Source organism: Copidosoma floridanum, unplaced genomic scaffold (genome assembly GCF_036245765.1).
Source record: "Copidosoma floridanum isolate Cflo_tuat_1 unplaced genomic scaffold, Cflo_Japanese_pri ptg000021l, whole genome shotgun sequence".
NCBI classification, from domain to species: Eukaryota; Metazoa; Arthropoda; class Insecta; order Hymenoptera; family Encyrtidae; genus Copidosoma; species Copidosoma floridanum.
The window spans coordinates 28322739-28350361 of record NW_028321898.1 but is presented as its reverse complement, the minus strand read 5'-3'; the positions used below and the strand labels follow the sequence as shown (position 1 = coordinate 28350361).

At 42.5% G+C, this 27623-nt stretch overlaps 1 protein-coding gene across 1 annotated transcript; it reads right to left on the bottom strand.

The window, feature by feature from the left end:
- Nucleotides 1-3837: 3837 nt before the first annotated feature.
- On the bottom strand, nt 3838-27133 carry Hmx (H6 family homeobox). Its single transcript, XM_089594624.1, has 4 exons — nt 26553-27133; nt 11506-11852; nt 4513-4919; nt 3838-4344 (listed from the first exon to the last, which is right to left on the bottom strand). Exons 1-4 carry the CDS (start codon nt 27131-27133, stop codon nt 3919-3921), a joined length of 1761 nt encoding a protein of 586 aa, XP_089450750.1. The 3' UTR covers nt 3838-3918.
- Nucleotides 27134-27623: the final 490 nt, after the last annotated feature.

Here is a 27623-nt window from a genome sequence, read left to right as displayed (position 1 = left end):
CTCCTGGTTGGCGCTATACAGGGGAGAGATGACATTCAACACGTCCTCCCGTGGTGTCGGGCCTCTCCGGGAGAGACCGAGCAAAGGGGGAGGAGGGATAGAGTCGTGTGTCTCCGTATTGATCGACCCTCCACGGATGGGTGTATTCGCCTAGCCCCGTAATAATGGGCGTGTAGCGTTCCGATTGCCCCCGTCATGCCGGGACGCGAGTACAAGACGAATTAATACGAGGTTTGGCCATTTCTCTCGCCAACTGTCGCCTCGAGCCATTTTTTTCTTCATGTTCACTTCATTTGATGAAGATGTTCTACATGATCCGGGGTGAGATTGGTTTTGAAAAATGTACGGAAATCATCTCGCATCTGCCATTAATATTGATGGAAAAAAAAAAAAAAAAAAAAAAGCCAGCACCAAAGTGATTCGAAAAAGTAATCAAGGTCGCATTCGCAGGTGCAGAGTCGATCATCGTTGCTTCCCTTACAATGCTCTTTTTAATGCAACGTGTGCCTGTACGCGCAGTGCGAGCAATATTAAGTGATGTATATTCCCAAACGGCTGAAGTGAGCAGAAAGAGGGAGAGAAAAGAGTCGCACTTAAGGGGCCGGCTTGTATGTGGATAAAAAAAAAAACACAAGAAGAAAGAGGAGAAATCTCGAGGTGCAGTACCTATGTGTGTGTGCACGATGTGCAAAAACAGAGGGTACATGTACGCGCGAGCCGATGATTGAAGTGCTTTCGCGCGATTTGTGCACACACTCGCGTGAGCGCGTATTTCTCTCGAGTGTTCTTCTATTTCTTTTTTTTTTTATCTTGTCTTTATTTTCGATGCACTTTTTTATTTTTTTTTATTTCATATGCACGTCAAAAAGCACAAGACTATGCGGGCTTTTTCAAATAAGGGATGAAGAGATGTTGAGGATGATACTCCATTGTTTCGACTCGCTGCTCCAGCGAACGTTATTCGTTACTATTTATTTGTTATTAAAAACCATTACAAATAAAAAAATTTTTTTTTCATCCAAGTGAACAAATAGAGGATAAAACAAACGCCCAAAAGACAAACGTGTGGGAGAGACAACACGCGTTTCGAGAGCCACGATGCGTCGCACTTGTCTTCGCTCGAGCGCGTACGAGTACAAAAAGTGCTCGCTCACAATGAGAAGGTAAATATAAAAACGCGGAGAGAAGAGAGCGGGGAAGGGTGCTCGAGACAAGTGAGATATTGTGTACTTATACCAAGTGCCGAAGTTTGTATGCACATCTCGCGAAATTTTTTAACATTTTGAAACGTGAGGATGTAGATTTGTTGGAAGGAGCGGTCCCCAGACTGACGGAAAGGAGCCACAAACGGCGAAACTGGGAAACGAGAAACAACGCGGCGGAAGGCGCGCGTTAAAAAAAATACACACACCTCTCCGCGTGCAAAACAGCACAAAAGAGTCGCGAGGTCGGGGAGCGGGGCGCTTTAATCGTTTTACCGAGCTCCACGGGCATTACCGTACATATACGATGAATCGCGCAAAGAGGCGCGACGCGTCTCTCTCGCGGCATTCGATATAATCGCAAAGAGGATTGCTCCCTTTTTTACTTCCCTCTTTTGCTCCCAAGTGCACGCAGCCGTGTACGTCCGAAGCTTTTACCAAGATTTTTCCCTCCCTCCATTCGACTTTCACAGTTTTTCGTGCGCTAAATGGGGTTGAATCCACCTGGGGGTCGATCAATCGAGACAACACCGGTGGATAATCGTCGGCCAAATGGTAAAGGCACCGGTTATTTCGCTGACAATCAAAGTTAAAATAAAAAAAAAACACCAAGTCCACCGAGTTTCATTTAAAAAATCTGTACAACTGGCCTGTGGGCGCCGAGTGTGTAATCGATGCAATGCAAACCACAGGCTCGACGATACGTATAAGCAACGCATCTGCCAACCTGCTGGAACAACGCAGTGCTTACTTTTGTACGCATAGCGCGAGGAGGAGAGCACACAAAAGCGCAGTGATCCGGAAAAACTGAAACAGGGGGAGGTGGGGCGAAAAGAGCGGGGGAAGCTCTTTCGCGCCCCGGAATAAAGCCCTTTCCGACGGATACGCGTCTTCGGCTCTGTTTCTCTCCTTCTCTTTTTGTTTATTCCTCGCTGGCTTTTAAGCCCAGCCGCTTGGGGTACACGTAGCTTGTACGCGTGCATATATAATATGTGTGCAATGTGCTTTCAACTGTAATTTATGTGTGTATATATACGTACGTACCTTTTGCGATCTCCGTGATTGCAACGACTGCTGATGGAGTGCTGTTGCGTGTACGTGACGTCTGTGGATTCGATCTTCGTTTTGGGTGCAGACTCTTTTTTTCTTTTCTTTTTTTTTTTTTTTTTTTTTTTCTTCTACTGTCACCGTCATTGAGCTTTTCGAGGGTTTGTGTGCACCGTGTTGTGCGCTTCACTTTGATGAAAAGTATGACGCAAGTTATTTTTGCTAAAAGTTTTTGATCTTGTTGTCGTAGCTCACTTTTTTTTAAGCCTTCAAGGTGATAATGTTGGGAAAACTTATAAAAAATCTTTTACTCGAAATAATGGAAACTCCAGCTGGTCCGTGTCTCAAAATCAAACACTGGAGCAGCTGTGAATACATGTCATGTGAATGAAAAAAAAAAAAAGTTATGTTTGAATGAATTCAAAAAAATTAAATTGAAAGCTACAGGAAAAGGTTGAGTGACTGGGTGTGAAATGAAAACGTATGTACGTATAGTTAAGCACCAATAAATATTATTTTTCGATTTTCTTCCGAAAAAAAAAAAAAAAAAAACGAACCAAAAAAGAAACGAAAACAATCACTTTGACTTTCATTCGTTGCGGTTAATTTCAATTATATGTATATAATTAACTCTCGTAGGAACCAGCACGAAATGAAAAATCCAAATTGCCTGCGAGACGCACTTGCAGTAAACACCTTCTATATAGTTTCGCTTTAGTATCACTGGTACACGTATAGGTATTGCGTTTGATCATTAATCATTTCTCTTTTTTTTCGAGATATATTTGCGAATGTCATTGTATTTTTTTTTCCTTTCTACAAGAAATTGTCATTTCAACAGAGAAATGGTATATAATACATGTATTCAACACGAGCATACTTGTTACTTCACGTGTACAAAAATGAATCTTCAGGAGAGATAAAAAAGTTTTCCAGAACACCTATTTAAAATAAACAGCTCGCGAGTTCAACTTCAATCTCGATATGTACATTATTATTATTATTATTATTATTTTTTAACTTAACTATGATCCGAAGCCTTTTATCGATGCAAAAATAACGATTGAAAAGGAAAAAAAAAAATTTCATCATCCCACTCGTCCAAAAAATCACTGTAACGATCACTCAAGCGACAGTCGAAGCACGAATTAAAAATGCATTTACAATCAACGTATTTACAAAATCATATGTACAACTTTTTTTCCTCATTTTTTTTATCTTCTCGATTCTTTTCACCGTTTCCAGCTCAGTACAGTAAATGAGAAAAAAAAAAAAAAAAAGGAAATTATATCAAAGCTTACCTCCAATGCGAGCCTATAGTTATACGACACGCACCTGGCACTGACATCTTAATTACGCACACGAAATTTCCTACCTATGTACACACACGCGCAAACATACCAACGTACATCGATAAGTCGCAGTCACCGATAAATTATTGATAATCATTGTGCATAAATATATATGTATGTATTTCGTAATAACACTATATTGTATCACTCACGACCACCGGCACCGGAGAGTCCCCTCAGCCGCTGCACTCGCGTGAAATCACATGAAATGAGCCCCCTATATCCACACACACACACACACCCACATTCATCTATACCGATTTTTCCTAACGAGCCCCGAGACCGTATTTAAAAAACACAATGCGCGGGAGGTGTCTCTATTGCGAGGAGGTCGCCACCACCTGGACGCTCGACTGCTGCTGTTGCTGCTGTTGTTGGGAGCCGGGCGGGGGTGGTGGTGGTTGCACGTGATGGGCCATGAGGGCCGCAGCGGCGGCGGCTTGCACGTGATGGTGGTGGTGGTGGTGGTGGTGGTGCGGGTAGAACATCGGCTGGGCCTGGGCTGGATTGCCGGTCACGGGGACCGGGTGGGCGAGGCCCGGGACCGACGCCGCTGAGCTCACCGACACGGAGCTCGGCTGTGGACCCTGGGGCCCGATACTCCCGCCCGAGCCCACCGACGCCTCGTGGTAAAGGATCGGCACGCGCACCAGCCGCTGGGCGTGAACTATGCTGTTCGTCTCGAGCTCCGCGGCCAGCTGGCGCTTCCACTTGTTGCGCCGATTCTGGAACCATATCTTCACCTACGACCATACCCGGGAACACAACAAATACAAGGGGTGAGGTCAAAATTAGGGGTGACTCAGGCTCATCTGTCTTACAGATAACCCTGGGGTATTTCGTGCCTGATAGACTCACGTTAATGTTACGACTCTTGGAGTAAAAAAAAAGAAAAAGAAATTTCTTCTCACCTGAGTCTCGGTGAGTCTCAGCGAGGTAGCGAGGGCGGCCCTCTCCGAGGAGGACAGGTAGCGCTTCATGTCAAACGTGCTCTCGAGCTGGAAGACTTGAGTCCTCGAGAACACGGTGCGCGTCTTCTTCTTGCGCTTCATGCTGTTCGAGTCGCTGTTGTTGTTGTTGTTGTTGTTGTTGTTGTTGTTGTTATTGTTGTTGTTGTTGTTACCCGATACCTGGATGGATTGGCCGTTGCTGGATTGCAAGCTACCCCCGGATCTCGAGGGGTTGTCGGGGTCGGGGTCGTTGTCGGGGCCGTCGTCCACGTCGGCCATGTCGTCGTGCGAGGCCTCGTCGTCGGCGCTCATGGGACTATGGGATCGGCGCACCCGGTCGTCCGTAGTTGCATCGTCCTCGAGGTCTTCTGCGTTACACGAACAAAAGAAGCGAGAATCGGTAAGTTGTTGCGCTGGATTTGACATTTTACAGTTGTTGGGTAAGAAACTGTTTGAACGGGATCACTTGGTGACGGCCATATGTTATGGATATCGGAGATTTTTTTTCTCAATCATGGGAACCGCGTTTCTGAACCATTAAAAAAGAAATTTTAATTGTTAACTTTATTTAACACTCGTACCTGCAAACATTTTTTGAGCATATTTTTTAAAAGTATAGGACTGTTTTATGTAGATACAAAATATTCGTTTTGGATGTATAAAGCGAGGTACAAAGCAATCCTTAGGAGACGCAGAGGCTTGGAAATTACAAGGTGTGCCATTTTGGATATGTCCTACAATAGGATACCTAGGATACAAGAATGAAGCTGGGGGTATACCGTTTTGAAATGACTTTGGAACAAAACATTAAATTCGAAAATAAATTATTTTCTTTTTCTTTATAAAATATAGCTAAACTTCTTAAGATGTGGTATTTTAGTTTATTACACTTTATTTGTTAAATCAACACTCTATAATATCCTTATATTGATTGCTAAAACATAGATTGCTATTAGCTTACACTAGCTTATGCTTTTAAAGCAGTACTTAATTTTTTCCTTCATCGAACGCGTCGTTAACAAAAAGTACACTTGTATTTTTTCAAGCCATATGATTAAAACAAGTTTGTAAAATAAAATAAAATATCCACACTGGAAGATACTTTGAAAATCCAACAATTATTTTCAGCATTTAATGCAAAACCAACGCAAATTCATTCCGGCATTCACAGCGCGTCTTTCACACGCACACGTGCACCCTTCATCAAAAAAAGCTATCACTCAACTTTCATCCGAAATTAACGAGGAAAACCTTTTTGTGAAAAAAAAGTATGTGTGCGTGCGCGTATAAATGCCGCCACCAGTGGTTACTCGCTGCCTCTCTCCCGTCAATCCCGTTTTTCCGCAGCGCGCGCGTTTAATTGAAAGTTTTTTCCAACCCTCCACGCACCAACCACCCCTTCCCCGCCGCTCCGAAATACCCTACCAAAGCCAAAACCGGCTTTCGAGAGTTTCGGAGCCCCGCCCGCCAGGAACCCGGACATTTGACGTAAAACGTCAATTTGCGCGCGGTTCCCCCGCGATACAGATATTGCGCGGATCGATACGCGCCCATTTAACATTGAATTTTCATGCGATGCGTCCTTGTTTCGACGTGGAACGGCATTTGTTCCGATGATGGAGTATTTATGCGCAGGTACGAGGCCGCCGCGGGCATTAGCGCGCCCGTCGTTTCGAGTGCGAAATTGGTTGGTGCGGCCTATGGTGCTTTGCTCGAATGCGATTTGGCTTTTGTTGTTGATGGACCGTGCACTGATGGGCTTTTTTTCAGGGTTGTTTTTTTTTTTTCCCCCGAACAATTAAACTCACGGTTATAGGGAGAGCCGATTTTTAGATGGTGATGATTTTTTTTTTAGAGATTATTTGGTCCAACTGTGCATTATTCGCTATTTTACAACACTCGAGTCAATAAATCATCGATTTACGCGCCGAAGCTAACTGATGGATATTCTAATTACCAACATGGGTGAACCAATCAATTACGGCTTTGATGGTAGCCTCGCCGACACGATATTGCAGTGGTCAAAAGGGAATATCTCACTTGGTTCATATATTAGTAGTGAATTGATGGGAATTATTGTGGCCATCGATGAATATTTCAGATTCAAATCAATGGCGTAGTATCGTGCAAAGCGCGTAATTGATGATTTGACGCTTGATAGCACAATTGGCATGGTATTCGGGATACTTTTATTAATTTTTAATGATTATTCAATTATGTAGGCGTATATTAAGAGCTAATCATTGTTTCCGCGCGAGTACGCGTATGACCATCGCTATGCCCATTAAATTACATTTGTTTACAAATTATCGACGAGTCAGCATACACATGATAAATTTAATGTGTTGCACTGACAGTTCTGCATAACCATATGATTACCTCACGTGCATTGTGTGGAAGTCACAAAGCAGCGTTACTCGTCATTATTACATATTGAGATTATTCGTTATTTTCATATGACAACTTTTGCGTGTAATTAATTAAGTGCACACAAGTCACGTAAACCAGTATCGCACGTATTGTATTAATATTTAAAAAGTTTGCATTCGCTTCAAAGTAAATAAACATTGACGATTTCATGTCGATATCCCAATCATCCCGTAAATCACCAAAACGCGTCACCGTTGAATTGGCAAATCATCCAAGTCTACTTTTGTTTACAAAGTCTCCCCTTCCCTCCGCACTACAACGACCGAACGATCAATCTCGCCGATCATCGCAGTGAAAACAACTCGGATCCGCTGCGCATTTCGCGACTGACATTCGATCCGTCCGTGAAACGCATACTTTTTTTTTTTTTTTCATACAGTTTTTATTTTATTATGTTTTGATTTTGTAAGCCACTGGAAAATTCGAAATACGAGCGAATGTTAAAACTCCGCGATTCCTAGAGATAAATAAAAATCTAACATTTTGTTATTATCAATTGTTCGTCATGTGGTATGCACATACACACTCCAGTATTGATAAAAGTTTTATAAATACTATATTTTCAGGTGAGTATAATAATGAAAGAAACTGCCTCGCCAACAATTAAATCGATTGACAAGAGAAGCAGCATCAGCACGACAAATCACACATAAGAACAATCAAACAAAGACATTAGTGCTAATACCTACTTTCTCGAATCAGCGCAACTGGTATAATACGGTCTAATGGATTTAGCAACGTAAGACCCTCGATGTACCGATGACATCGAGCACACGTCGCTCCGAAGAACAAAAAGCCTATATTGCAATAACAGTATAACAATACTGACATTGTACTACCTTTTCCATGCTAAACAAAGATGTTTTAAGCCCCTCAATCAGTGTTTAATCGCCGGCTTGGGGGTGAAAGTAATTAAAGTGGGGACTCCCCCGTTTGTCCACTCTGTAAAAACTTGATCGACAAAGTGCAAGATTGATGAAAAACAGAATTAAAAAAAAAAAGGAGAGAAAATCACGAGGTGGTAGTTTTCGAGTATTGGTGCAAGCGCACATCATATTTGTGTTGTGTACAAATATGTGCTTACACATACTTACTCGCAGAGCCACATTAGCGGCACATAAACTACGTGGGGCTTCGAAAGGGGCTTCCGAGCCTGCAACTACCTACTACGGACAAACCAACACCGATCGCCTTAGACCCGTCGATCGTTTTGCTCGCGGACTTTGTCCTCTTCTGTAAGTACCTGCTGTGTGTACTGCCGCCTGCGCCTTCACCACCGCACTTGCACGAGAATATACACCTATATATCTACGGCTCTCTTTCATCCCTACTACGTATGCTATACATGTGCTTTTACACTTTACGTGTTTGTTGTGTATGAAAGCGAAATGAATAGTGTGCGTGGGGGTGTTTAAGAGAGGAAGTGGAAGAGCCCTTGTGTACACATTGCACTTTACCGATGTCGATTAAGGTGCTCTTTTTATCGATAAGGTGCTTTGCTCCACTTCACCATCGACCCTCTGACTTACATTTTCTCTCAATAGTTTTTTTTTTTTTTTTTTTTTTTTTCCATCAATACTTTTTGTTTTCAGTGATTTTAAGAATAAAATGTTACACGTTTTTTATCGAGTTTTTGGAAAAGCCAATTTGGTTCCAAAGAAAAATTGAAGGGTTTCAAAGCTTTTTCACGAGGACTAATTTACTTATGTTTCGATCGCTTGTATATGTATAATATCAGTACGTGAGGTTTTACTCGCAAGGGTCAATTTGCACTTTAAAGATACATGTACGAAAGGGCAACAATGTCTGTCGAAATAATTAAATTGAGACAAGACAAGATCTTTACTTCCCTCTTTTGTTTATATCGTTGTCACAGTAAAGAGTTTTGTTTCGCGTAAAAAGTACGATTCAAATCAATACTTCATCGACGATACACTTATTAGGAAGACATTGGAAATTATAAATAATAAAAGTTACCCTAACGATGAAAAAAGGGCGAAACAAATTGAATTAAAAATCAAGTGGAGTGCATCGCAAATTAATAACCGTCACTCTGTCGTTCGACGCCTTTGAGAACAATTAAGTGCAAACACGATGCGAGCAGCGAGAAATAAAAAAAAAAAAAAAAAGAGCCATTCGCTCGACGTCTCCGCGTGTAAATATATATATACTTAAGTTTCAGCTCCCTATTAGCTCGGCAGGCCTCCCCTCGACTCCTGTACTCCGCGCCCAGAAACACGAGCGAAGCGCTGCGGGGCTTCCGCATCAAACTCAAGTCTTAACAGCGACTTGCTTTCATTTTCCCTCTTTTTTTTTTCTTTTCTTTTCTTTCTTTTTTTCCTGTTTGTTTCAAGCCCCTCCGCAGCCTCATCTTACCGACCCCCGCGTCTATTAACTCTCGGCTCGGCGCGTCTTTAACGAGAGACGATAAATCGGCTAATTTATTCCTCGGCTCGGGGGATGATAAATTAGCCTTGGCTTCTCGATTCCCTTCCTCCTCTCCTTCGTTTTGTTGTGCATCATTGTTTGCGCGGTTATAATGTGCATCGCTGTCGGCGTGGTGAGGAAGGGGAGGGGGAGCTCTTGTTCAACCTTCCGCGAGGGAGCCGGATTTTATACTTCGACTTGTCATTGTCCTTGTTTAATAAGTTGTCTTTTTTGCGCGAAAAGTGGAGGGAGAGCACAAAAGTAGGTATAGTCAATTGTGTTCCTTTTTTTTCTTTTCATTTGCTATTGGATAATTTGTTTTTTTTTTCTCTTTTTTTTCTTTATTTAATATACAGTTAAAGGTGCTTATTTTAAATCTAGTGCACACGTTTGTAGAAACACTTTGTTTATCACGTAACGCGAGTTGAGGTGAAATCGCCGCTTATTCAAATATACCTACGTGTGTACGTCTTGTTGTTGTGTCAGTATTGATTTTTCAACCCCTGCTTGAACTTTAGCTCTTTAAATGAGTAGTGACCATGCAGCAATAAAATTGTTGTGGGGAAATTAAAAAAGTATACAGTAATAAACGCATGAAAAAAAAAAAAAATTTTAAGAATTAAATAATTCATTTATGTATAATGAATTAGTGTGAAAGCAAAGCATTTTCAATGTACAAGTGATTTGTAAATAGTTATCGAGTAAAACTGCATGAGCAAACATGATTATAATATTACTGGTCAAAGGGGATTCATCGTGTTTTTTAAAACATCGAGTTTCAAATTGAATGCGTTGCAAACCGGGTTGTTGAACGGCCAATAAGCGGCTCGACAAAATTGGATCGCCCGCACAAGTGGGATCTGCATAACTAATGCCAAGAGTCGGTCAGCCAACTGGCAACGGCAATATTTTATTTGCTTCGCTGAGCAAGCGTGTATATACCTTGCCGTCGACACTGCTCTAAGGATTTTTCACGTAATTTTATGACCGTCCGTCACATTGAGGATCAACTGATTCATTTTCTTTTGTCTGCCGACTTTTTTATTTGTATGTTTTACAGTATAAAATTTGAGCTACAGTTGAATGAATGGTGCATACATCCAAGAGTTTCAAGTCTTACCATCTACATTAGAAACGGAAGCTTAGCAAAATGAACATTTAGCCCTTTTTAACTAATTATCGGGGAATGCAATTTTTAAAAGTTTTGCTTCCTACCAAGAATAATTTTTTAAAATCGATTTTAGTGAACTGTTCATAATATAATTTCAAAAGCCAAATGAAGTATGCAATAAATTAGCATTTGTATCAGCGCTTGCCTTTATTCCTGTATTCCAAAAAAAAAGAGCGTCACGACAATTGACGAGTATAATCGTGAAAAATGAGTCTATGTTCTGTCTATCCATACGTTTATACTATAGATCTACATACACCCGCGACTCGATAAAACACTGGCCGGAGGCAAACGTCATGCATAGATGGAAAAACGAGTCGGGTTTCAAGTGCTTGCGCAGCGAATTCGATGATTCCAAACGAAGGCTGGCGAGGTATAACGATCCACTCGTTTTTTTTTTTTTTTTTTTTTTTTTTTTTTTTCCATTCCCCTCCCTTTCGGAGGATTACAGTCTGTGCAGTTGTTGTTGGTGATCCGATCGGATGCGTTTATTTTCGATACTTTTAACGATACCGATAACATTTCTTACTCATCCCAATTTCAATTGCAGATTGATTATTTTTGTAAATATTTCCCCAATAGAACTCATTTCATGACGCAATTGTAAGGATGATTGAAATCGCGTTTACGGTTGTTTGATCGGTTGAAACGTGTTTTTTATTTTTTTAAACTTATCAAGCAAAAAAGAAAATCTAAAAAAATTTACAAAAACGTGGAGAAATTTTTCTTCAATTTTTGCCACCAAACTCAAATTTTCAGAGACATTAAAAAAAAAGCCAACCCCCTAGCTATGGGTGACAGTAAAACAATAATTCAACTGGTAAGGGGATAGGTGATCCGAACAAAGTACATCCCGAATTCCTTTGAACTATCGTTTGACCACAAAAAACAAAAGTAAATTAATAAAAAAAAAAAAAAAGACTCACCACGCTGAGGATACGACGCCGAAGTGGGACTGATCCTGGAGAAGTTGGAAGCCACGTCGCTGGGCGAAGGATGCTCGAGTCCCTGGAGCCCGTGAGGCCTGCTCCAGGGAAAGGGCCAGGCAGCCGAGTTTGCCGGCAACACCGAGCGCAAGCCCGTGCCATCCGTCTCGCCGATCTCCGAGTTTCCCAGGGCACTCGAGGCTGCAGCCGCTGCGGCCAATCGCGCTGCCGAGTGGTGCTGGTGTTGCTGGTGCTGGAGGTGCTGGAGCGTCGACGGGAAGAAGACGCTACCCACCCCTAGGCCCACTGGGTAGCGGCTCGCTATCAGCGACGACATGAGGCCCAGCCTATATACGACATGTGCGATTATTGTGGTTGTTGAAATGGATTCTATTTTTTTTTTTTTTTATTTCAGGATGGAAGATCGCTATCTTATCCTTTTAAGGGATTTTATGGTTTTGCAATGAATCTTTATCATCAATTTCCGTCAATTGATTCATTTTTACAAAAATTTTGTACGCTTGAATCGAATGTACCAAAATTCGTTTTTTTTTTTTTTTTTTTTTTTTGTATTGTGTTTGTACAGTAATTCATAGATAATCGACACTTTAGATGTGTTCATTGTCCTTTTATTTCCATTGCCTGCTCGTCATATAAACTTGACTTTGAAACTTGGACTCCCCCATTTGATCAGTGCAATTGAGCTTGCAAGAAAAAACAAGCAAAATTTATCTGCTGCGACAGAGCAAACAGCCAAGTGTGAAGTATTGATCACCGAAGTGTGCATATATAATAATGTTACACCGAGGCCGCGGCTGGAGAAGCGACAAAGACACGTAACTTCAACTGTAGGCGCGACAAAGGTTCTTTGGCACGCAAGACTACTTAACTTACCAGGCACGGCCAAAGTTCACCCTTTCTTTCTCACTTCTGAATATACAATAGGTATATAATATGGCATGCAGAGTCCACAACAAGCGAAAAACAGAGAGCTCGAGGTGTCCGAAGTTACGAGGAGCAGAGGCTTCACGAAGCCCTAGGACTATGCACTTTTTCTCCGTAGTCTGCCCTTCTTCTTTTTTTTCTTCCCCCCCCCCCTACGCTACCATACATATCTTTTACTCGATGCGTAGCCCCATCGTGAAGAGATATATAGAGTCTCGTGTCTTGCCTTGCCCCCTCGATCTCCTTACTTTTGCTTCCCTTCCTTTCGACCACTTGTCTCATTCGCTCTTTCAACTTAACTCCGTGAAACGCTTTGTTTTATCCTTGGAAGCAACTTATTCACTCCCAACCCCTCGGGCGATTTTGTTGAGTTTGCCTTTACAAGCTGGTGCTTTGAATTGTACCATCATAAGCTGATTTATAATAATTACAGTTTTCAAGTTATCGTGTATTTTTTTATTACCACGCAATTTTTGAGCACTACTTGATACTTTACCGTAATCTCTTCAACATTTTTATTTATTGAAGTATATCAAAGCTTGGATTTCCCCGCTATTACTTTGAAAATTCACGGGCTTCATGGTACCGGTGGATGCACGATTATTTTAATCCTACCGAAATGAACGGAAAAATAAAAAAAATAAAAAAAAAAAATTAATACCACGCATATTCATTTTTGTGATAACCAAATCAGTTTTACCCCATACGTTGTACACATGACACGTAATCCTTTCAATAAAATGATAAACCTACTCGACAACTCGTAGGAAGATCGACTGTTGTATGCCAAAACGTTGATTATTAGCGTAAAAGTCGGTTAAGTATCCATGCTGATTTTCAGGACCTTCGGTATGGACACATCCCCTCAGCTGGTCATTTCCAGCAGCCAACCCAACAGTCCTCGCTCGCACGGAGCCATGCAAATGCCCCAACAAAAGTATAAAGGCTCGCGCTGCTGCGACCCCTCGATCCTCAACACCCTCTCTCGAGACGTAAGAAAGCTATACTGTACACACGTACGTGAGTACCCACACGCCCAACTGGCGCACATTACCCAAAAGATCACCGAATAAAGAGACGAGAGGGGGGGGGGAGACAAAAAAATGGCGCGCAAGAAAAAAGAGAGAGAGACACAGGTAGTGTTTGTTGTGAAAGGAGGTCGATCCCCGATGTCTCGGCCAGATGTCTGACGCCAGATACAAGAGAGAATCTTGGACTGCTCACAATAGCTACACGTATAGTAGGTATATATGAGCACGCCCAGAAATGTTACGCAGCTACCTATACATATTACGATACACCGATAGCACGAGCGTCTTTTAAATGCCACTCTTCCTTTGCTTCTACTTGTTTTTTTTTTTTTGTTTTTTTTTTCCTCGATGCTCTCTCCTTTAGATATACCTGCGCCCACTTTGGACGTTTCGTGGTGTACCCCCCGCATAATGCAGGCGCGCCAATCCGTCAAGCAGCTCGTTCGAGCTGTATATGTGTATGTACATGAGGGGGTGCCTCCTCGATGGGCCACGAGAGCTCTTCCTCGTCGAGTGGAGTGAAGAGCCTTACATGCTCGAGTGCTTGGATCCGTGGCTGTGGGTTGCTGATGCCCCGACGGCCTCTTGAGAGAAGCTTCATCTGACTACTTACTGTACACACATACATGCTGCGCCTTCGATGATAAACTCGAGAACGGGGGGGGGGGCACTTACGTCCGGAGTGTGCCTATACTTGCGGGATTGGGATACAGTTTTGGGAGACGGAGTCTGACGTTAAATATACACATACAGAAAGGTGTGATTGGTTGATTTTGGGCTTTTTGGACGGATTGATTATGCTGATGCTCGCACTTGTGATTGGTGTCAAAATGGTCATACTGTATTCTTCTGTGTTGTATTTAGAGCTTTTTTTTTTTTTTTTTTTTTTTAATGAGAATGTTAGGGAAACTTCACTTTTACACCTCTCAAATTACAGCTTGAAGTACAACTTCGGCAATGATTGTGTGGAATTTAGTTTTTTTTTTTTTTTTTAATTTTTCGGCTTTGTAAATAAATTTTGTTCCTTTTTTAAAATATATTTTGCATCGGTTTCGATGGAGAGACAAAAAAAGTGTTCAAAAATATGTTGTACCAACACAAAGACATTGTCATTTTCAACCTCAACTCTATTGTCAAATACTTGAATCAAACAAAAAAACTTGTCATTCCTCCGTTTGTGGATAATCTTCGAAGGATACATTATTTCCCAACATCTGTTTATCGTGGCTTTCTACTTGTACACGATGAATAAACCAACGGGAAAAAACGTCTCATCAAACAGTGACCGACCAAATTAATTATACTCTTTACAAATGAATACCCATTCTTTATCAGATTTTGCTAACGAATGAGTCAAACGAAGAGGAAAACAATACAACCCTTGAGTACAAAAGGTCGAAAAAAAAAAAAGGATTTAAATTTCCCGAGCGACCCTTTACACAAGTAAATATATACATATGTATGTAGGCACGTGTAGATATCCATTTTCACGCACAAGCGCCTATCACACCACTCGAACGATACATATACTCGTTAACGAACGTCGAGTCCCTCGCGCGCGTGCACGCTTACTTCGCTGTGGCGCAACTCGATACCCATACTTATCTATTGTTGCGCATCGTTACTTCGAGTTACATCCACGGGCATAATACGTTGAGCAAAACGCATATACGAGTGCACGGTGTACCAACCAATGTGTATGTATCGCAGGGAGCACGGTAAAGAGTACAGACGAGCGAGGGCCTTGGAAAAGTGGTCGATTACGCCTCGGTGGTTTACTGTACAGCTACCACCATCATCGCCACCGGTAGACTTGTATATATAGCGCAGACAAGAGCTCTCGTCGCATCCCCCCCCCCTGCCGTGCAACTATACACCACCACCGTATAATTGAAGCCTTAGGGCGAGGAGATGTCGGGTATGGGACAGAACGAGAGAAGGAGAGCTACTTTTTGAGGCGCGCCGACGCCGACGATGATGTATACCTTACGTCGTACCTATACCGGATAATATTGTGTTGTATGCGTAGGCAAGCAAGGGTATCTTGGGGTATATGGGCCTGAGAGATCATCGGGAGCTAAATTAGCTCGAAAAAGCTCGGAAGCTTGCGGGGCTGTATATGCTCCAGTGAAGCAGCTTTGGGTTGTTATGGGTTATTGGTAACCTGCCGTCAAGTGATTGCCGACTGGCGTAGTAGTAGGTACCCATGGGGGGTTGGTTTTGTTGTATGAAAATACTTACTTTCATTTTTTTTTTCCTTCCGATTTTGCAAGCTCGCCGCAAGCTCGTAATGATAAATTCTCGTTAAACGCGGTTAAAACAACCTCGTGGCAATAGTGATAACTGGCACTTGAAGCTTGTATTATAAACAATTACTTTGTTATTTTTGATTCAAAGTTAAATGAGCGTCGTATCGAGCAAATCAATCGTACAACGCAACATAGACGGGCAAAACCGGGCAGGCTTCAATAATATTCCAAGCCACGGTACAAAGGCCCGTACAAAAGAGACACGTAGCAAATAGATAGGGTCGTACCCATCAGCGATTGATCGTCGTATCGTCGGGCCTGTGTCAGGTATATTTGAGCGACCCATACGCAAGTGAACAATAAAATATTGGCCTTATTGGCTTTCATGCATATATATATATACATATATACATAATATACGTGTAGTGTATAATCAACTCCGGCAGTGGAGCACATATATTATAGAGGGACTAAATCCACTGATTGGCTTCGCTCTGCCATACCAGTGGCTGAGCGCCGGATAACTTGCTCGTGCACTTTCTTCCCTCGCCCACGCTACTGTAAGTATACTGTACCGTTCCACTTCACTCTCTATATAAATATATACATATATATTTGTGCATGTGCGCCTTTACCGATGCTTTTGCCACGGGTTTATTTTTAGTGCACTTGCGTGTTCGCGTTTTAAGCATCTCACCCAGAGAGAGAGAGAGAGAGAGAGCATCGCCACGCGCTCATATACGTGGACGTCTCATTCTTTTTTTTTTCATTCCACGAAAATCTCCACATCATTTCGTTGAAGGTAAAAATCAGCGTGTCTATGGGTGTACATGGGCCATCGCCACTGTTAATCTCGCTCGTGCCGATAACGCGCAACGGGGAGTAGGTATGTATTCACACAATGGAAATTCTTCCCGGACGATTGGACCGATTGATCCCATTCCAGCAACGTGCCGTTTCCTTTGTCTCGGGTAAAAACGGCCGACAGCCCGTGTGCCGCTATACCCTCGACGAAATCTTTCAGGGAAGGAAGAAGAAGCGCAGCCGTTCCCATTTCACGCTCGCGGTGAGACGGATAAAGAGCAGCCAAGGGAGAAAAATACCACTTTGGCCCGGGGGCATATACATGCTCGACAAAAAAAAAAAAAAAAAATCCCTCGACGGGTCATTTGCTCGTGACGTGGACACTTCACACGAGGTAGCTACTGCCGCGTATTCGCGGGAAAAGTGTTTTCTTCGTTCCACTGTGTGGGCGCGCGCGTGTGCTCGTCTGTAAGCAGATTAGGAGGATGGAGAGGCCTACTTATAGATTTTTATCCGCACAGGGGGAGGGGGGCTTTTCTCCGTGTGGGTGCTGTATTACCTGGTTTTCGTGCAAGGCACGGTGATGTGTTGTTTTCTTTATCGCTTCTATTTGCTGGCTGAAAAAAAAAAAAACCAAAAAAAAAAGTTTGCGTTGCCTCTCTTGCCCCGGATCGGTGTCTCTCTTGCGGGGGCGTTGAAATTCGAGACTTTCTTTTGTCACTGAGACGAGAGGGGGACGGCGGTTGGGCTCCGTTACGCGCTGTCTGCCTTTTTTTTTTTTTTTTTTTTTTTTTCGACTATGTCCAGGTTTTTGGAAATCTTTGAAGGGAGATAGATAGGGGATTCCCCGAAATTTTTTCGCTACGGATATTTTAACGGGTTGTATGGAGACAGAACAAAAAAATTGTGCACGATTATGTTTGAATCAAAAATATTGATATCAAGTACTTAAAAGTCCCTTATTAATTATTTGGATTATTTATGCTTTTCTACTTTGTCCAGCTTAGTACAAGCTCAAGCTCATTTCTCTGTACAATCGGACCTATGCGGTTGGACGCTTATCGATGGAAAAAAAAGAAAAATCTTTAATTAAGAAGAAATCCAAATGATACAGTTACCTACTCGATGTACTTAGTTTAGATATAATATTCGAGTATAATAAAGAGAAAGATTTTTTTTTGCAAGTGTGGTATAATTGGCATTGTTTTTAAGACCCAAGTGGATGTCAATTTTCCGGATCAGGCATCGTTTTCCACGAGACGACACGATTCACGCGTTCGGGTGTAAAAAGCTCGAAAAAATTTCCAAATAAACCGGAAAGTCATAAAAACACGGTACACGTGAGCCCTGACGAGCTGAGGTGCCGTACACATCTCGCCTCATTAGTTTCAAAGAATAAATCTCGTAATTATCTCACCCCGAGCTCGACAATACCTTCCAGGGGCTGGAAAAAACTCCGCGACCACCCCGTGAAGCCTTAAAAATCGTCGTACTACAACATCCTGTCGCAGCTGCAAAGATAAACGGAGAAACACGCGTTAACTTGTCATTCTCACCCCGACGTTAATTACACGCGTTGCGCGCATCTACGAAAAAAAAAAAAAAAAAAAAAAAAAAAAATTGCGAACAATAAACAATATAGAGCCGTCACCCCGTGGTAATTCGAGTCACTCCGCGTATACGCAAGTACACACAATGGAGAGCCCCGCGTCGATTTCTCGCGAGCGAAAGGAAGGCCGGCGAGAGAAAGGAAGAGGATACGCGTATGCCGCTCACCACCACAAATGTGTGATCTGTATATAAGCATATGTACACACACGCGCGGACTCGCTCGCTCGAAAAAAAAAAAAAAAAGAAAAAAAAAAAAGGGGACTCTGGAGGCATACACCTATACTACGCTTGCGCGCGTCTACTTCTATCGCGCCAATGGCGTACGCGCTCCTCCCTTATACACCTTCTTTTCTTCCCCCCGTACATGTACATTCCTCCTCTACTCGTCCTTTTTGCACCAAGGGGCGGTATTGGCAGTCTGCTCGTTATAATTACAGAACACCCCCTCCCTCTCTTTTCTCTCTTTTCACCCCCTAAAGAGCAATACCGCGGCGCGAGGTACGGCGATATGAATGATTCGTTAATTAGGCTCGTACATCTCTCAGCGTTCGATGCAGAGGCAGCATCCACGCCGATAAAGCGCCCCGTTATACGTGAGCTATCGCTCGTTTTGGCTCGACTCTTCCCTCCTCTATTTCGTTCACTGCAAACGGACGCAAGTGCATGGCTATATGTATATCCAATTGCGCACGTACTCGTGTTATAACGTATTTTAGGTCTTTTTTTGTACACTGATCACCCGGAACGTATGGTTATTTGTTGTTTTGTCATTTGTATGATGATCCGATTAGTGCAAGGACGTTCGACGTGAGCGTAATGGGCTGAGAAAAAAAAAACAATTAACCGATGGCGTGCTAAAAAAAAAAAAAATGTGTTCAGGTATACGTTAAATCATATTCAACAGGAAATACGCTCGTTATCTTTTGCGGCTGTTTACCAGTAATGTTTACTGATCGATCAAATGATGTAACAGCGATTTAATTGTGCACGATTATGCCCATACGTCTCTTTGTTCAGCGAATGCTCACTTTTGTAAGTGAGGTTTTCATTTATTGTTTGATTGAGTGCAGTCACTTTGGATTTACGCCGGAAATTCTACATCGATCGGAAGATTACGCATTTCTTACTTTAAATTCAAAAATCTTATCACCGATACTCACATGAAACATGAGGTAAAAAAAAAAGAAAAAAAATGTGTAAAACAAAGTCGACAGGACATGATTCGGGCTATTAAAAATTGAGATCGAGCAAGTGCATACTTAGTCAATTTGTAATTCAGAGGCTCTCTCAGAGGGGGTGTGCGTGCACGTGCCTTTCATGGGCGTCTTCGGCGTAAACGTAAGATCTTCGTCTCATCAATAATAAACAGGCGTGTATCGAGTAAGGAAGCGAGCAAAGCGAACAGACTCTCTCGAGGACGAGGGGGAAAATCTCACGGGGCCCGCTGTGCCCCACGTGAATATATATAATACGAAGCGATCGATCTATTATGCACGTCTTGACTAATTGAGTCTCTCGAATATTGTTACGCATTGGGCGATGCTCCTGATATCGTGTACCAGAGGATGAGATTGCACATTTCAAAGGAGCACTTTATGAATCCTCAATGGCCCGAAGAGCCAAAGTTAGTAAGGATACTGAGTGTGGTTACATACATTTTGGATGCAGTTGTGAAAATATATGACATTTTACTGCCTTGAGAATAAGTTTTTTTTTTTTTTTTTTTTTCTTTTTCGTATAATTGATTGAACTAACTAGATGTACATCCAAACATGAGCTAAACGGGTCGTAAATTCTTCTCTCGGATAAATACGTAGCTGTCGAAGTGGAATAAATGCCTTATTAAGCCAATAGGCTCGTTATACGCGAATCGATGGTGCAACGATTGAGAATAACTCGGGTGGAAGAAGGAAATCAAAAGCTATTCAATCGAATCGCAAGTGGCTGGAAAACGAGCGATTCTGGAACACGGTGCCTTGTACATGTATCGGTGCGTGCACGTGCGTGTATGGCCACTGTAAGAGGTGTGACATGTGCGTACACAAACTCACAGACGAAGATGGTAAGTATGTGGGGAGGAAAAAAATAGAGCGCCAAACTTAAGATAAGATCTCATAGGGAGTCTCTTTCTTGATTTTTCGGCCTGCCAGGGGTACCTCTCTGCACAAAAGTCTACTTTTTTAAAATTTATTTATTGATTATTAACTTTTTGTAATGAACAGCTTGTAACTTTCATAAACAATTTCTTAACCAATGGCCTTACAAATATGCCTTGCTAAAAATGTTGTACAAATATAAATTTAAAAACCCTATCATCGAAGAACCACTGCTGAATGAACGAGAAAAATTTGCGATTCCATCGGTCCAGACCACACGATCGAGCGGACAACCCCTCACACAAATTCATCGATGAAAACAAGATCGAATCTCTATCAGCACAACCCCCCCGTACGTTCCGCGAAAACGCAAAAAAAAGGAAAACACAAAACTGTAACTCTAGCCAACCAACAGCAAGTTTGGTTGGACGTAAGAGTAAAAGAGAGAGAAAAAAAAAAAGAAAAATACTCCACCCCTGCATCCCCAATACACCCAGAAGCTGCTACACCAGCCCCTAGGCGGCAAATTGAACATCGCAGCAAATCATTTCATCATCACAATCATCGACCCGACCGCGCGGATAGACACACGCGCATTATATATCCCATGGACGGCGGCAACAGCATGTCACCGCTCTATATCTCTCCGTATCCATCGCTCGACGCATTAAGCCATCAGCGTCTACATTCCCACCCCCCACCCCTGGTATATGTATTCATTCTCCACGTACACACACATACCCCCACGGGCAAGAGCCATCATCAGATAAGTACATATACACACGGTGGTCGGCGCGTGTAATAAAATCGCCCGCACATGAAAGAGCGAGAGAGAGAGAGAGAGAGAGAGAGGGTGAACCAGGGCGAGGGGGGGGGCACGCGTGGGCGTGCGCCAGACTGAAGAGACACACTCTGTGCGAGCGTGTATGGACGGTGGAAGCGATAGAGAGGAAGATTACATTATATACGCGACGGTGATGCAGAGAGAGAGAGAGAGAGAGAGAGAACGGAATGGACCAGCAAGGGGGGTGCTGTAGTGCACTGCTGGCAGCCGCCCGAGTAATGGGCCTATTAGGCTGTCTCATTTAATAACAGCCCGAGAGCAACAAGCACCACCGGCAGCTCTTTCTCGCAGCGAGGGTAGTAAGCTTTCTTCTTTTGGTGTATATGTATATATGTTGTAGGTGGTACTTACCCTCTCTCTCTCTCTCTCTCTTACCCGAGCGTTTGCTTGGTGGGCGCGTGGGGGTTGATGGTTCATGCTTTCGATGGGAGCTCGGGCGAGAGAGATTATCGCTCGGCTCTCTTGTTATTACGGGGATTTTTGGTTCATGGGATTTGTTGGTTCGAGTTACTTTCGAGGGGGGAAGGCTTTTACTGGTGTATACGTATGGCTCTCGCAAGAGATTCGTCTCACTTGCAAGTCAAGGGCTGTGATTTTTGCCGGTGTCTCTTTTGTCTAGACTGTCATGTATTGTCTCATTGTCAAAGTATTGTACGCGCTAGGGGTGTACACGTGAAGGTGTAGGTGGTACAGGTACACGAGGAGAACGACTTTTCGAATTTGTATCGATCAAACGAAATCTAGGACAGAGTCTTGATCTCGTTAATGCCAACCACACGCTTCGGATTAGCCAACTGTATGTGTATGTATACGTGTACGAGTCTGTAAAGCTTCGGCGTGTCCCTGCGCTATTGACACGATCAATGGCCGCTGGTTTTTTGCCATTACTCACAGACAAAGGGTACGTAATTTTCTTGCGCGTCTCAATTTTACCTTTTGATTTGCCAATCCAGCGTTTTTCATCTGAAAAAATTGATAAATCAAATGCAGAGAGTCCCTTATTATAGCTAATTCAAATAATGCAAGAAGTCACTTTGCCAAGCCACGCAGTTAGCTCTCGATACGTGCCCCCATCCAAACTCTCGGGAGTATAATCGTCCAATTTTCTTTACTGATAAAAACAAAAAAACCACCACGTATATGAGCATGTATAAAAGCTCGAATTGGAGAGCATATGCATAATGAAAGATGACACTTGCAGAGGCTATCTATCGAATAGCCGTGTTTGCAACAGAGAGGAGCCAAAAACTCACCCGAGTCATAGGGGGGTTGGCTCTTCTTCCCCGCGGCAAATTTCCATAGATAAAATCAGATTCGCCAGCTGACACGCGCTCACGTTAATTTGCGTGCCTAGATCTCTCTCTCTCTCTCTGTGTGTGTGTGTGTGTGTGTGTGTGTGTGTGCTCGTGGCCACGGGATGATTTAATCGACCGGATGTGGGGCGAGATGGTGTGATACGGGGCTACGAATCCCCGTAATTACGCATGTGTGCGCGGCTTGGCGAGGCGTTAATTAAGATCCATTTGACTCATGATGTGATTAAAATTGCACGAAAGTAATGACGTTCGGGAATGATTGCTTTTGTGTTTATGGACGCGCCCGGATAATGCACACCGGGAAATGAATTTATTGACGCGGCAGTGTATTTTGATTGTCGCGGATGGCCGAGTCCCATTGTTACTTTGGAGCGATTTCTCGATAGTGATTATTTTAGCGATTTGTAATTCGAACGATGCGGGCTTTTTTTTTGTTGGATGTTTTTCATCTTTGTACTGAATACCATGTGCAATTCTCTCTCTCTCTTTTTTTTTTTTTTTTTTTTTTTTTCAAAAATACCAAGTTTTTTTTAGATACAATTATGATTTGTTGCTTTTACTTACGCATTTTTTCGATTATCGACGACCCAAACATATTCTTCAACATTTTAAAACACATCAAGCAAGTATACTAGAAGTAAAAAAAAGGAAGGTCTTAGCAGCGTCAATGCAAGCTAATCCGTGGCCAGAAGAATCAAGTGATACGCATCAACGTGTGGTCAGAAAGGAATCATCGCCAAAGTGCGCGCGAGTGCACCGAGAGCTGCATCGGGAAGGAGAAGAGAAAACGATGTAACGTTACCCCGTGGCCAAAGCCAAGGAGGAAGAGGGAAAAAAGAGCACGTAACAAGCGGTAAGGAAAGGATATGCTTTGGCTGAATGAATGAAAATTCAGCCTCGCGGGGTACACCAACACACACGCGTATATACATACCCTTCCATTCGTCGAAGATGCCCAACGCGGGTGTTTTTCGTTTCCTCAAAGGGAGCCGGCCAAAGTTGAACAGTAAGCGCTCCATCTCTCTTTTTTTTCCCCCACGCCGCGAAAGGCAGGTACCCCATCGCGTATTTTCATGTACCCGCGTGCACACACGGAGACGCGGATTTGTCCGTCGACAAAAGTTTTTGATCAATACTAACCATTATATATGTACGTAAACTCGTGGTACGTGTAAGTGCACGTGCATACAGATGCAATTGTGTACAAAAGTGGGTATACAAGCAGACTCTTTCTCTTCTCGGTTTGTGCCGTTTTTAAAGAAAATTTAAAGAAAATTCAAGTCTTTGTTTTTTTTTTTTTTTTTTTTTTTTTTAATCCTTGGCTTTTTATTTATTTTAGAGAAAAATGTATGTCCACCCTGTCGCCTAGTGTGTACCACGACATTGTTGGGTACCGATGTTGAGTTGTGAAAAAACAATGGCAAATTTTGCAAGCTCAGCTTGATAACAACATGAGTAGGTGTCAAAGGACGATTGCATTGCAAGGAAATTTGTTTTATTTCGAAAATCGGATAAATGTCGCGCTTGTTTTGATTGCCTTTCAATTTCACGAGCTGAGGCTCGAGCTGTCACATGACTAAAACAACGTAATTAAAATTTCCAGCGATGATGAATCTTTTTATTTTTACTCGGTACAAAGACACATGGAATATGAGTTTGTGCTTAATCGCGAAAGTTACGTGATTCGACTCGCTAAAGGGAGTTTTACGACATAAGAGAAGCTCGCTTGCGTGCGTAATGTTTTCAAGCGATCTTTTGTACGCATCTGCAAAATTTGTGCTAATTGGAAACCTTCAACGTCGACTAACGGTATATTTATGCAGACGTATGCAAACATCCGTCGACGTTTTGGAAACCCAAGGGCTTCAATCGTTATAAGGTGTTGTTCGTGGAGTTAAATTTAATGCATTTTTTGCTAAATGCCGAGAAAAAGTGCGGGTGCCATTAATGAGCTTGATGAAGCAACGTGCAATTAAAATACACCAGTGAAAGGTGCAGGAATATATGGTACGAGTGAATAGTTAGAGGATATTATAAGCTTTGTCGTTTTAATGCGGGAGAAGCAGTTTATTCGTATTAACTATAAATACAAAGGCACAAGTTTTCAAAATAGTTGAATCTAAAGCTTTGGCTGCTTTGAAATTTGGATTTTATTGAAAAATAAAAAAATAAAAAATGTTACCCATCGCAAAGCAAAGGAACTAGTGATTGTTTAGACTGATGAAATAGTCATCAAATCACTTAAATACTAACTGTTAAATGGCACTAAAATCCATTGCAATTTTATACATTCGGATTTTATGTATAGCAATTTCTTTTCAGATGTAGTAATTTCAATTGCACCCCTGTTATATATATTGAGTCGCTGTCGCTTGGTCAGTATAGACGGACGTACTTATGGTTGATCTCTACATATCTAGTCTCCGTTTACTCACACTCTCTTCGCACTTCCCAAAGTGCTTCTGTTTTAGGTGATTCGGACTCCTGTTGGCTCTTGCGTTCTGGAGTATAACAGCGGGCTTTTTTTCTGAGCCAGAGAGTTCGTTTTCTGGTTTCAATTCTCCATTTCTTCACCAACGATGTCGTGTTTCATGTGTTTACATTCCTACTTTGATGTCGGGGTCAGCTCCTGAGGCCTTGAAAAGCGACTACTCAGCTTCAACGGGTACATTATTGAAGCTTGGTATGCTGTTGGATGAATAATCTTCTAAACGCAAGTAGTGCAGAGACTTATTAAAAAAAAAAAGATTTTTAAGTTGTGGTATTTATATTGTTTTAGTGCGATTTTATTGTGTTGTGTATTATAGTCTAATCATTGTGATCACTTTACATTTATATGCATCGATTCATATATATTTATTATATCATCTCATTTCATTTTTATCATATAATTTTTCGTCAGCACTACATTTAATTCTAATAGTCCCAATTCATGTTATTTTAGATGTGTTTTTCACGGAATGTTTCTTATACATTGTTATTAATAGCGAATTCATAGTCATTACTTCTCTGTTTATACTTATCAAGCTCAAATCAAGGCCGCCTCTACTTTCTACGTTTGTATGCTCAGTACTAACTTCTTATCTGTCATCAATGTATTATGTTAAGAAAATCATGTACTAAATGTCGATCATCAAAATATTCAACTACTGGTGTTAATAAACGGGTACGTTGCTTATCGTGCTCAAGACCGTTTCATCTTAAATGTGTTCATCCTGGATGGCAAACTTTCGATTTTATAAAGGGCTGTACTTTTAACTGCTGTGCTATCGTCCCTTACTCTTTACAAACACCGTGATTCTTTTTCACCGGAATCGCCTACCAGTATTAAGAGTAGACGAACCTTAGATCCACCCATACCTTTGCTCGACTTCAATATTCCAGATAATATGGGTGGCAAAGGTCCTGAGCCTACATTGTAAGTATGTAATGTATGCACATGATCCCACTCAAATCGCCTTATTCAAACGCACTCTATTTTCTCTTCAACTCACCCTCGACTCGAACCATTGGAATACAGATTGCAGACTTTCACCCCGCCTCTAGATTACCCTTTACGTTCTTCTTTTCATGCTTATCAACACTCATCTTTCATCATTTTCTCATAGATATACGCATAGAAAGACAAATGTAATTGTATCTCTTACTGAATTTATAAATAACCGATAATATCACGTATGTAATTTGAACTGTAAAATTATTTTGTATATATTATTATACTGTATTTTCCTGTGTAATTTACTTGAAGCCACACGTGGTCATACCACACGGCTTAATAAACGCTACTTATACTTATACTTATATTATTGCTTTGCACTTGAGTGGTAAGACCAAAGTTTTTGTTAAATATTTTGTTGGAACTAGGCTTTTTTAGTTTCGAAAACATTTTTACTAGTGCCATTCTCCAAATTTATCTAAATTATTTGATTGGGCATTGATATTTGCACAGCACCAACATTAAATTTAACAATGAAGCTATCCCTCCCTCCGCCCTCTTAAAAAAAAACCACGTAAAGTAGGTATACGGTTGACACTCAAATGTTGTTTTCTGTTGTTCCATAAGCGTACAGAATTTAAGTGTAAAAATAATTCAACTCGTAAAAAAAAAAAAAAAAAAAAAAGAAAAAAAAGAAAAAGAAAAAAAAACCTACCTCGACAGCATGGCCAGATCCGAGGAGGCGTGATGGCCGATGAGGGGCGAGTTGCCAGGCTCCGTCGGCGCGAAGCTGACGCTCAGTGGGCTCGGCGCGCTGTTGGCACCACCTGCACTGCCGCTGCTCGTTATCAAACTGATGGCGTTGTTGACCTCGGCCTGGCTCGACTTTGCCAACCGCAGGGCCGTCGGCGAGAGTATCCTCTTGGGGCTCTGCGACCGCGGCCTGTGGTTATTGTGATTGTGGTGATTGTGATGGTGATGGTGGTGGTGGTGGTGGTGGTGATGGTTGGAGAGCGGCGAGGCCCGGCCGGCCGAGGCCGTGTCCGACGGGGGTGACTCGGCCCGGCCCAGGATACTGGATATGCTGAAGGACGTGTACTGGGGATTGCAGGCCGGGCGCAGGGCCGCCTTGGCCACTTCGAAGCCAAAGGAGCTCGTCGTCGACGACAGGCAGCTCGACTTGCCGTTTTTGCCGTCCTGCAGCAGGTCCCCCGGCGTTGGGCTACCCCGCGACGTCTCCAAGTCGAGGTCCTCCTCCGAGACCACCGACACCTCGATCTCCGTCTCTCCCGACATCCTTTTTATTTTTCTTTTTTTTTTTTGTTTTTACCCAAGGTAATCTTGGAATCACGATGGAAAAAGCTCAAGCTACCGTCACACCGAGTCCGTCATCTATTTCTCCTCGCACTCCCTCAAATTGCAGTATTGGGTGTCAAATATTCCCAACGAGGTATTGACAAGTAGTTTTTTTTTTTTTTTTATCGCCACACCATCTCCGTCGCTCGGATCCGCTTGAACTTGGGCATGGCACTGCTACAACCTTCCACGCACCCGCGGATCGTATCGTCCTCGACCCAACCCGAATTCATCCCACGAATCTCCAACACTTTTGTCGGAAACACCATCATACCCCGAACATCCCTCGTCTACCAAGAGGGTGGGAGCTTGCGTTCTTCGGAACCCCACCGTCGGACGGAAGCAGCCCTCGTCATTCGCCGACGTTCGAGTGAGGTCATACTGTGTCCGAGACGGGGGGAAAAAAAAAACACTCAAGTATATACTTTCA

What these genes read in the sequence shown, in the direction of transcription:
- Hmx (XM_089594624.1), bottom strand. Translation starts at nt 27,133, where the DNA reads ATGTCGGGAGAGACGGAGATCGAGGTGTCGGTGGTCTCGGAGGAGGAC. An exon ending in GATCTGGCCATGCTGTCGAG is followed by an intron (nt 11,853 to 26,552) that starts GTAGGTTTTTTT and finishes TGTCGTATATAG; the next exon opens with GCTGGGCCTCATGTCGTCGC. An exon ending in TGAGACTCACCGAGACTCAG is followed by an intron (nt 4,345 to 4,512) that starts GTGAGAAGAAAT and finishes GTATGGTCGTAG; the next exon opens with GTGAAGATATGGTTCCAGAA.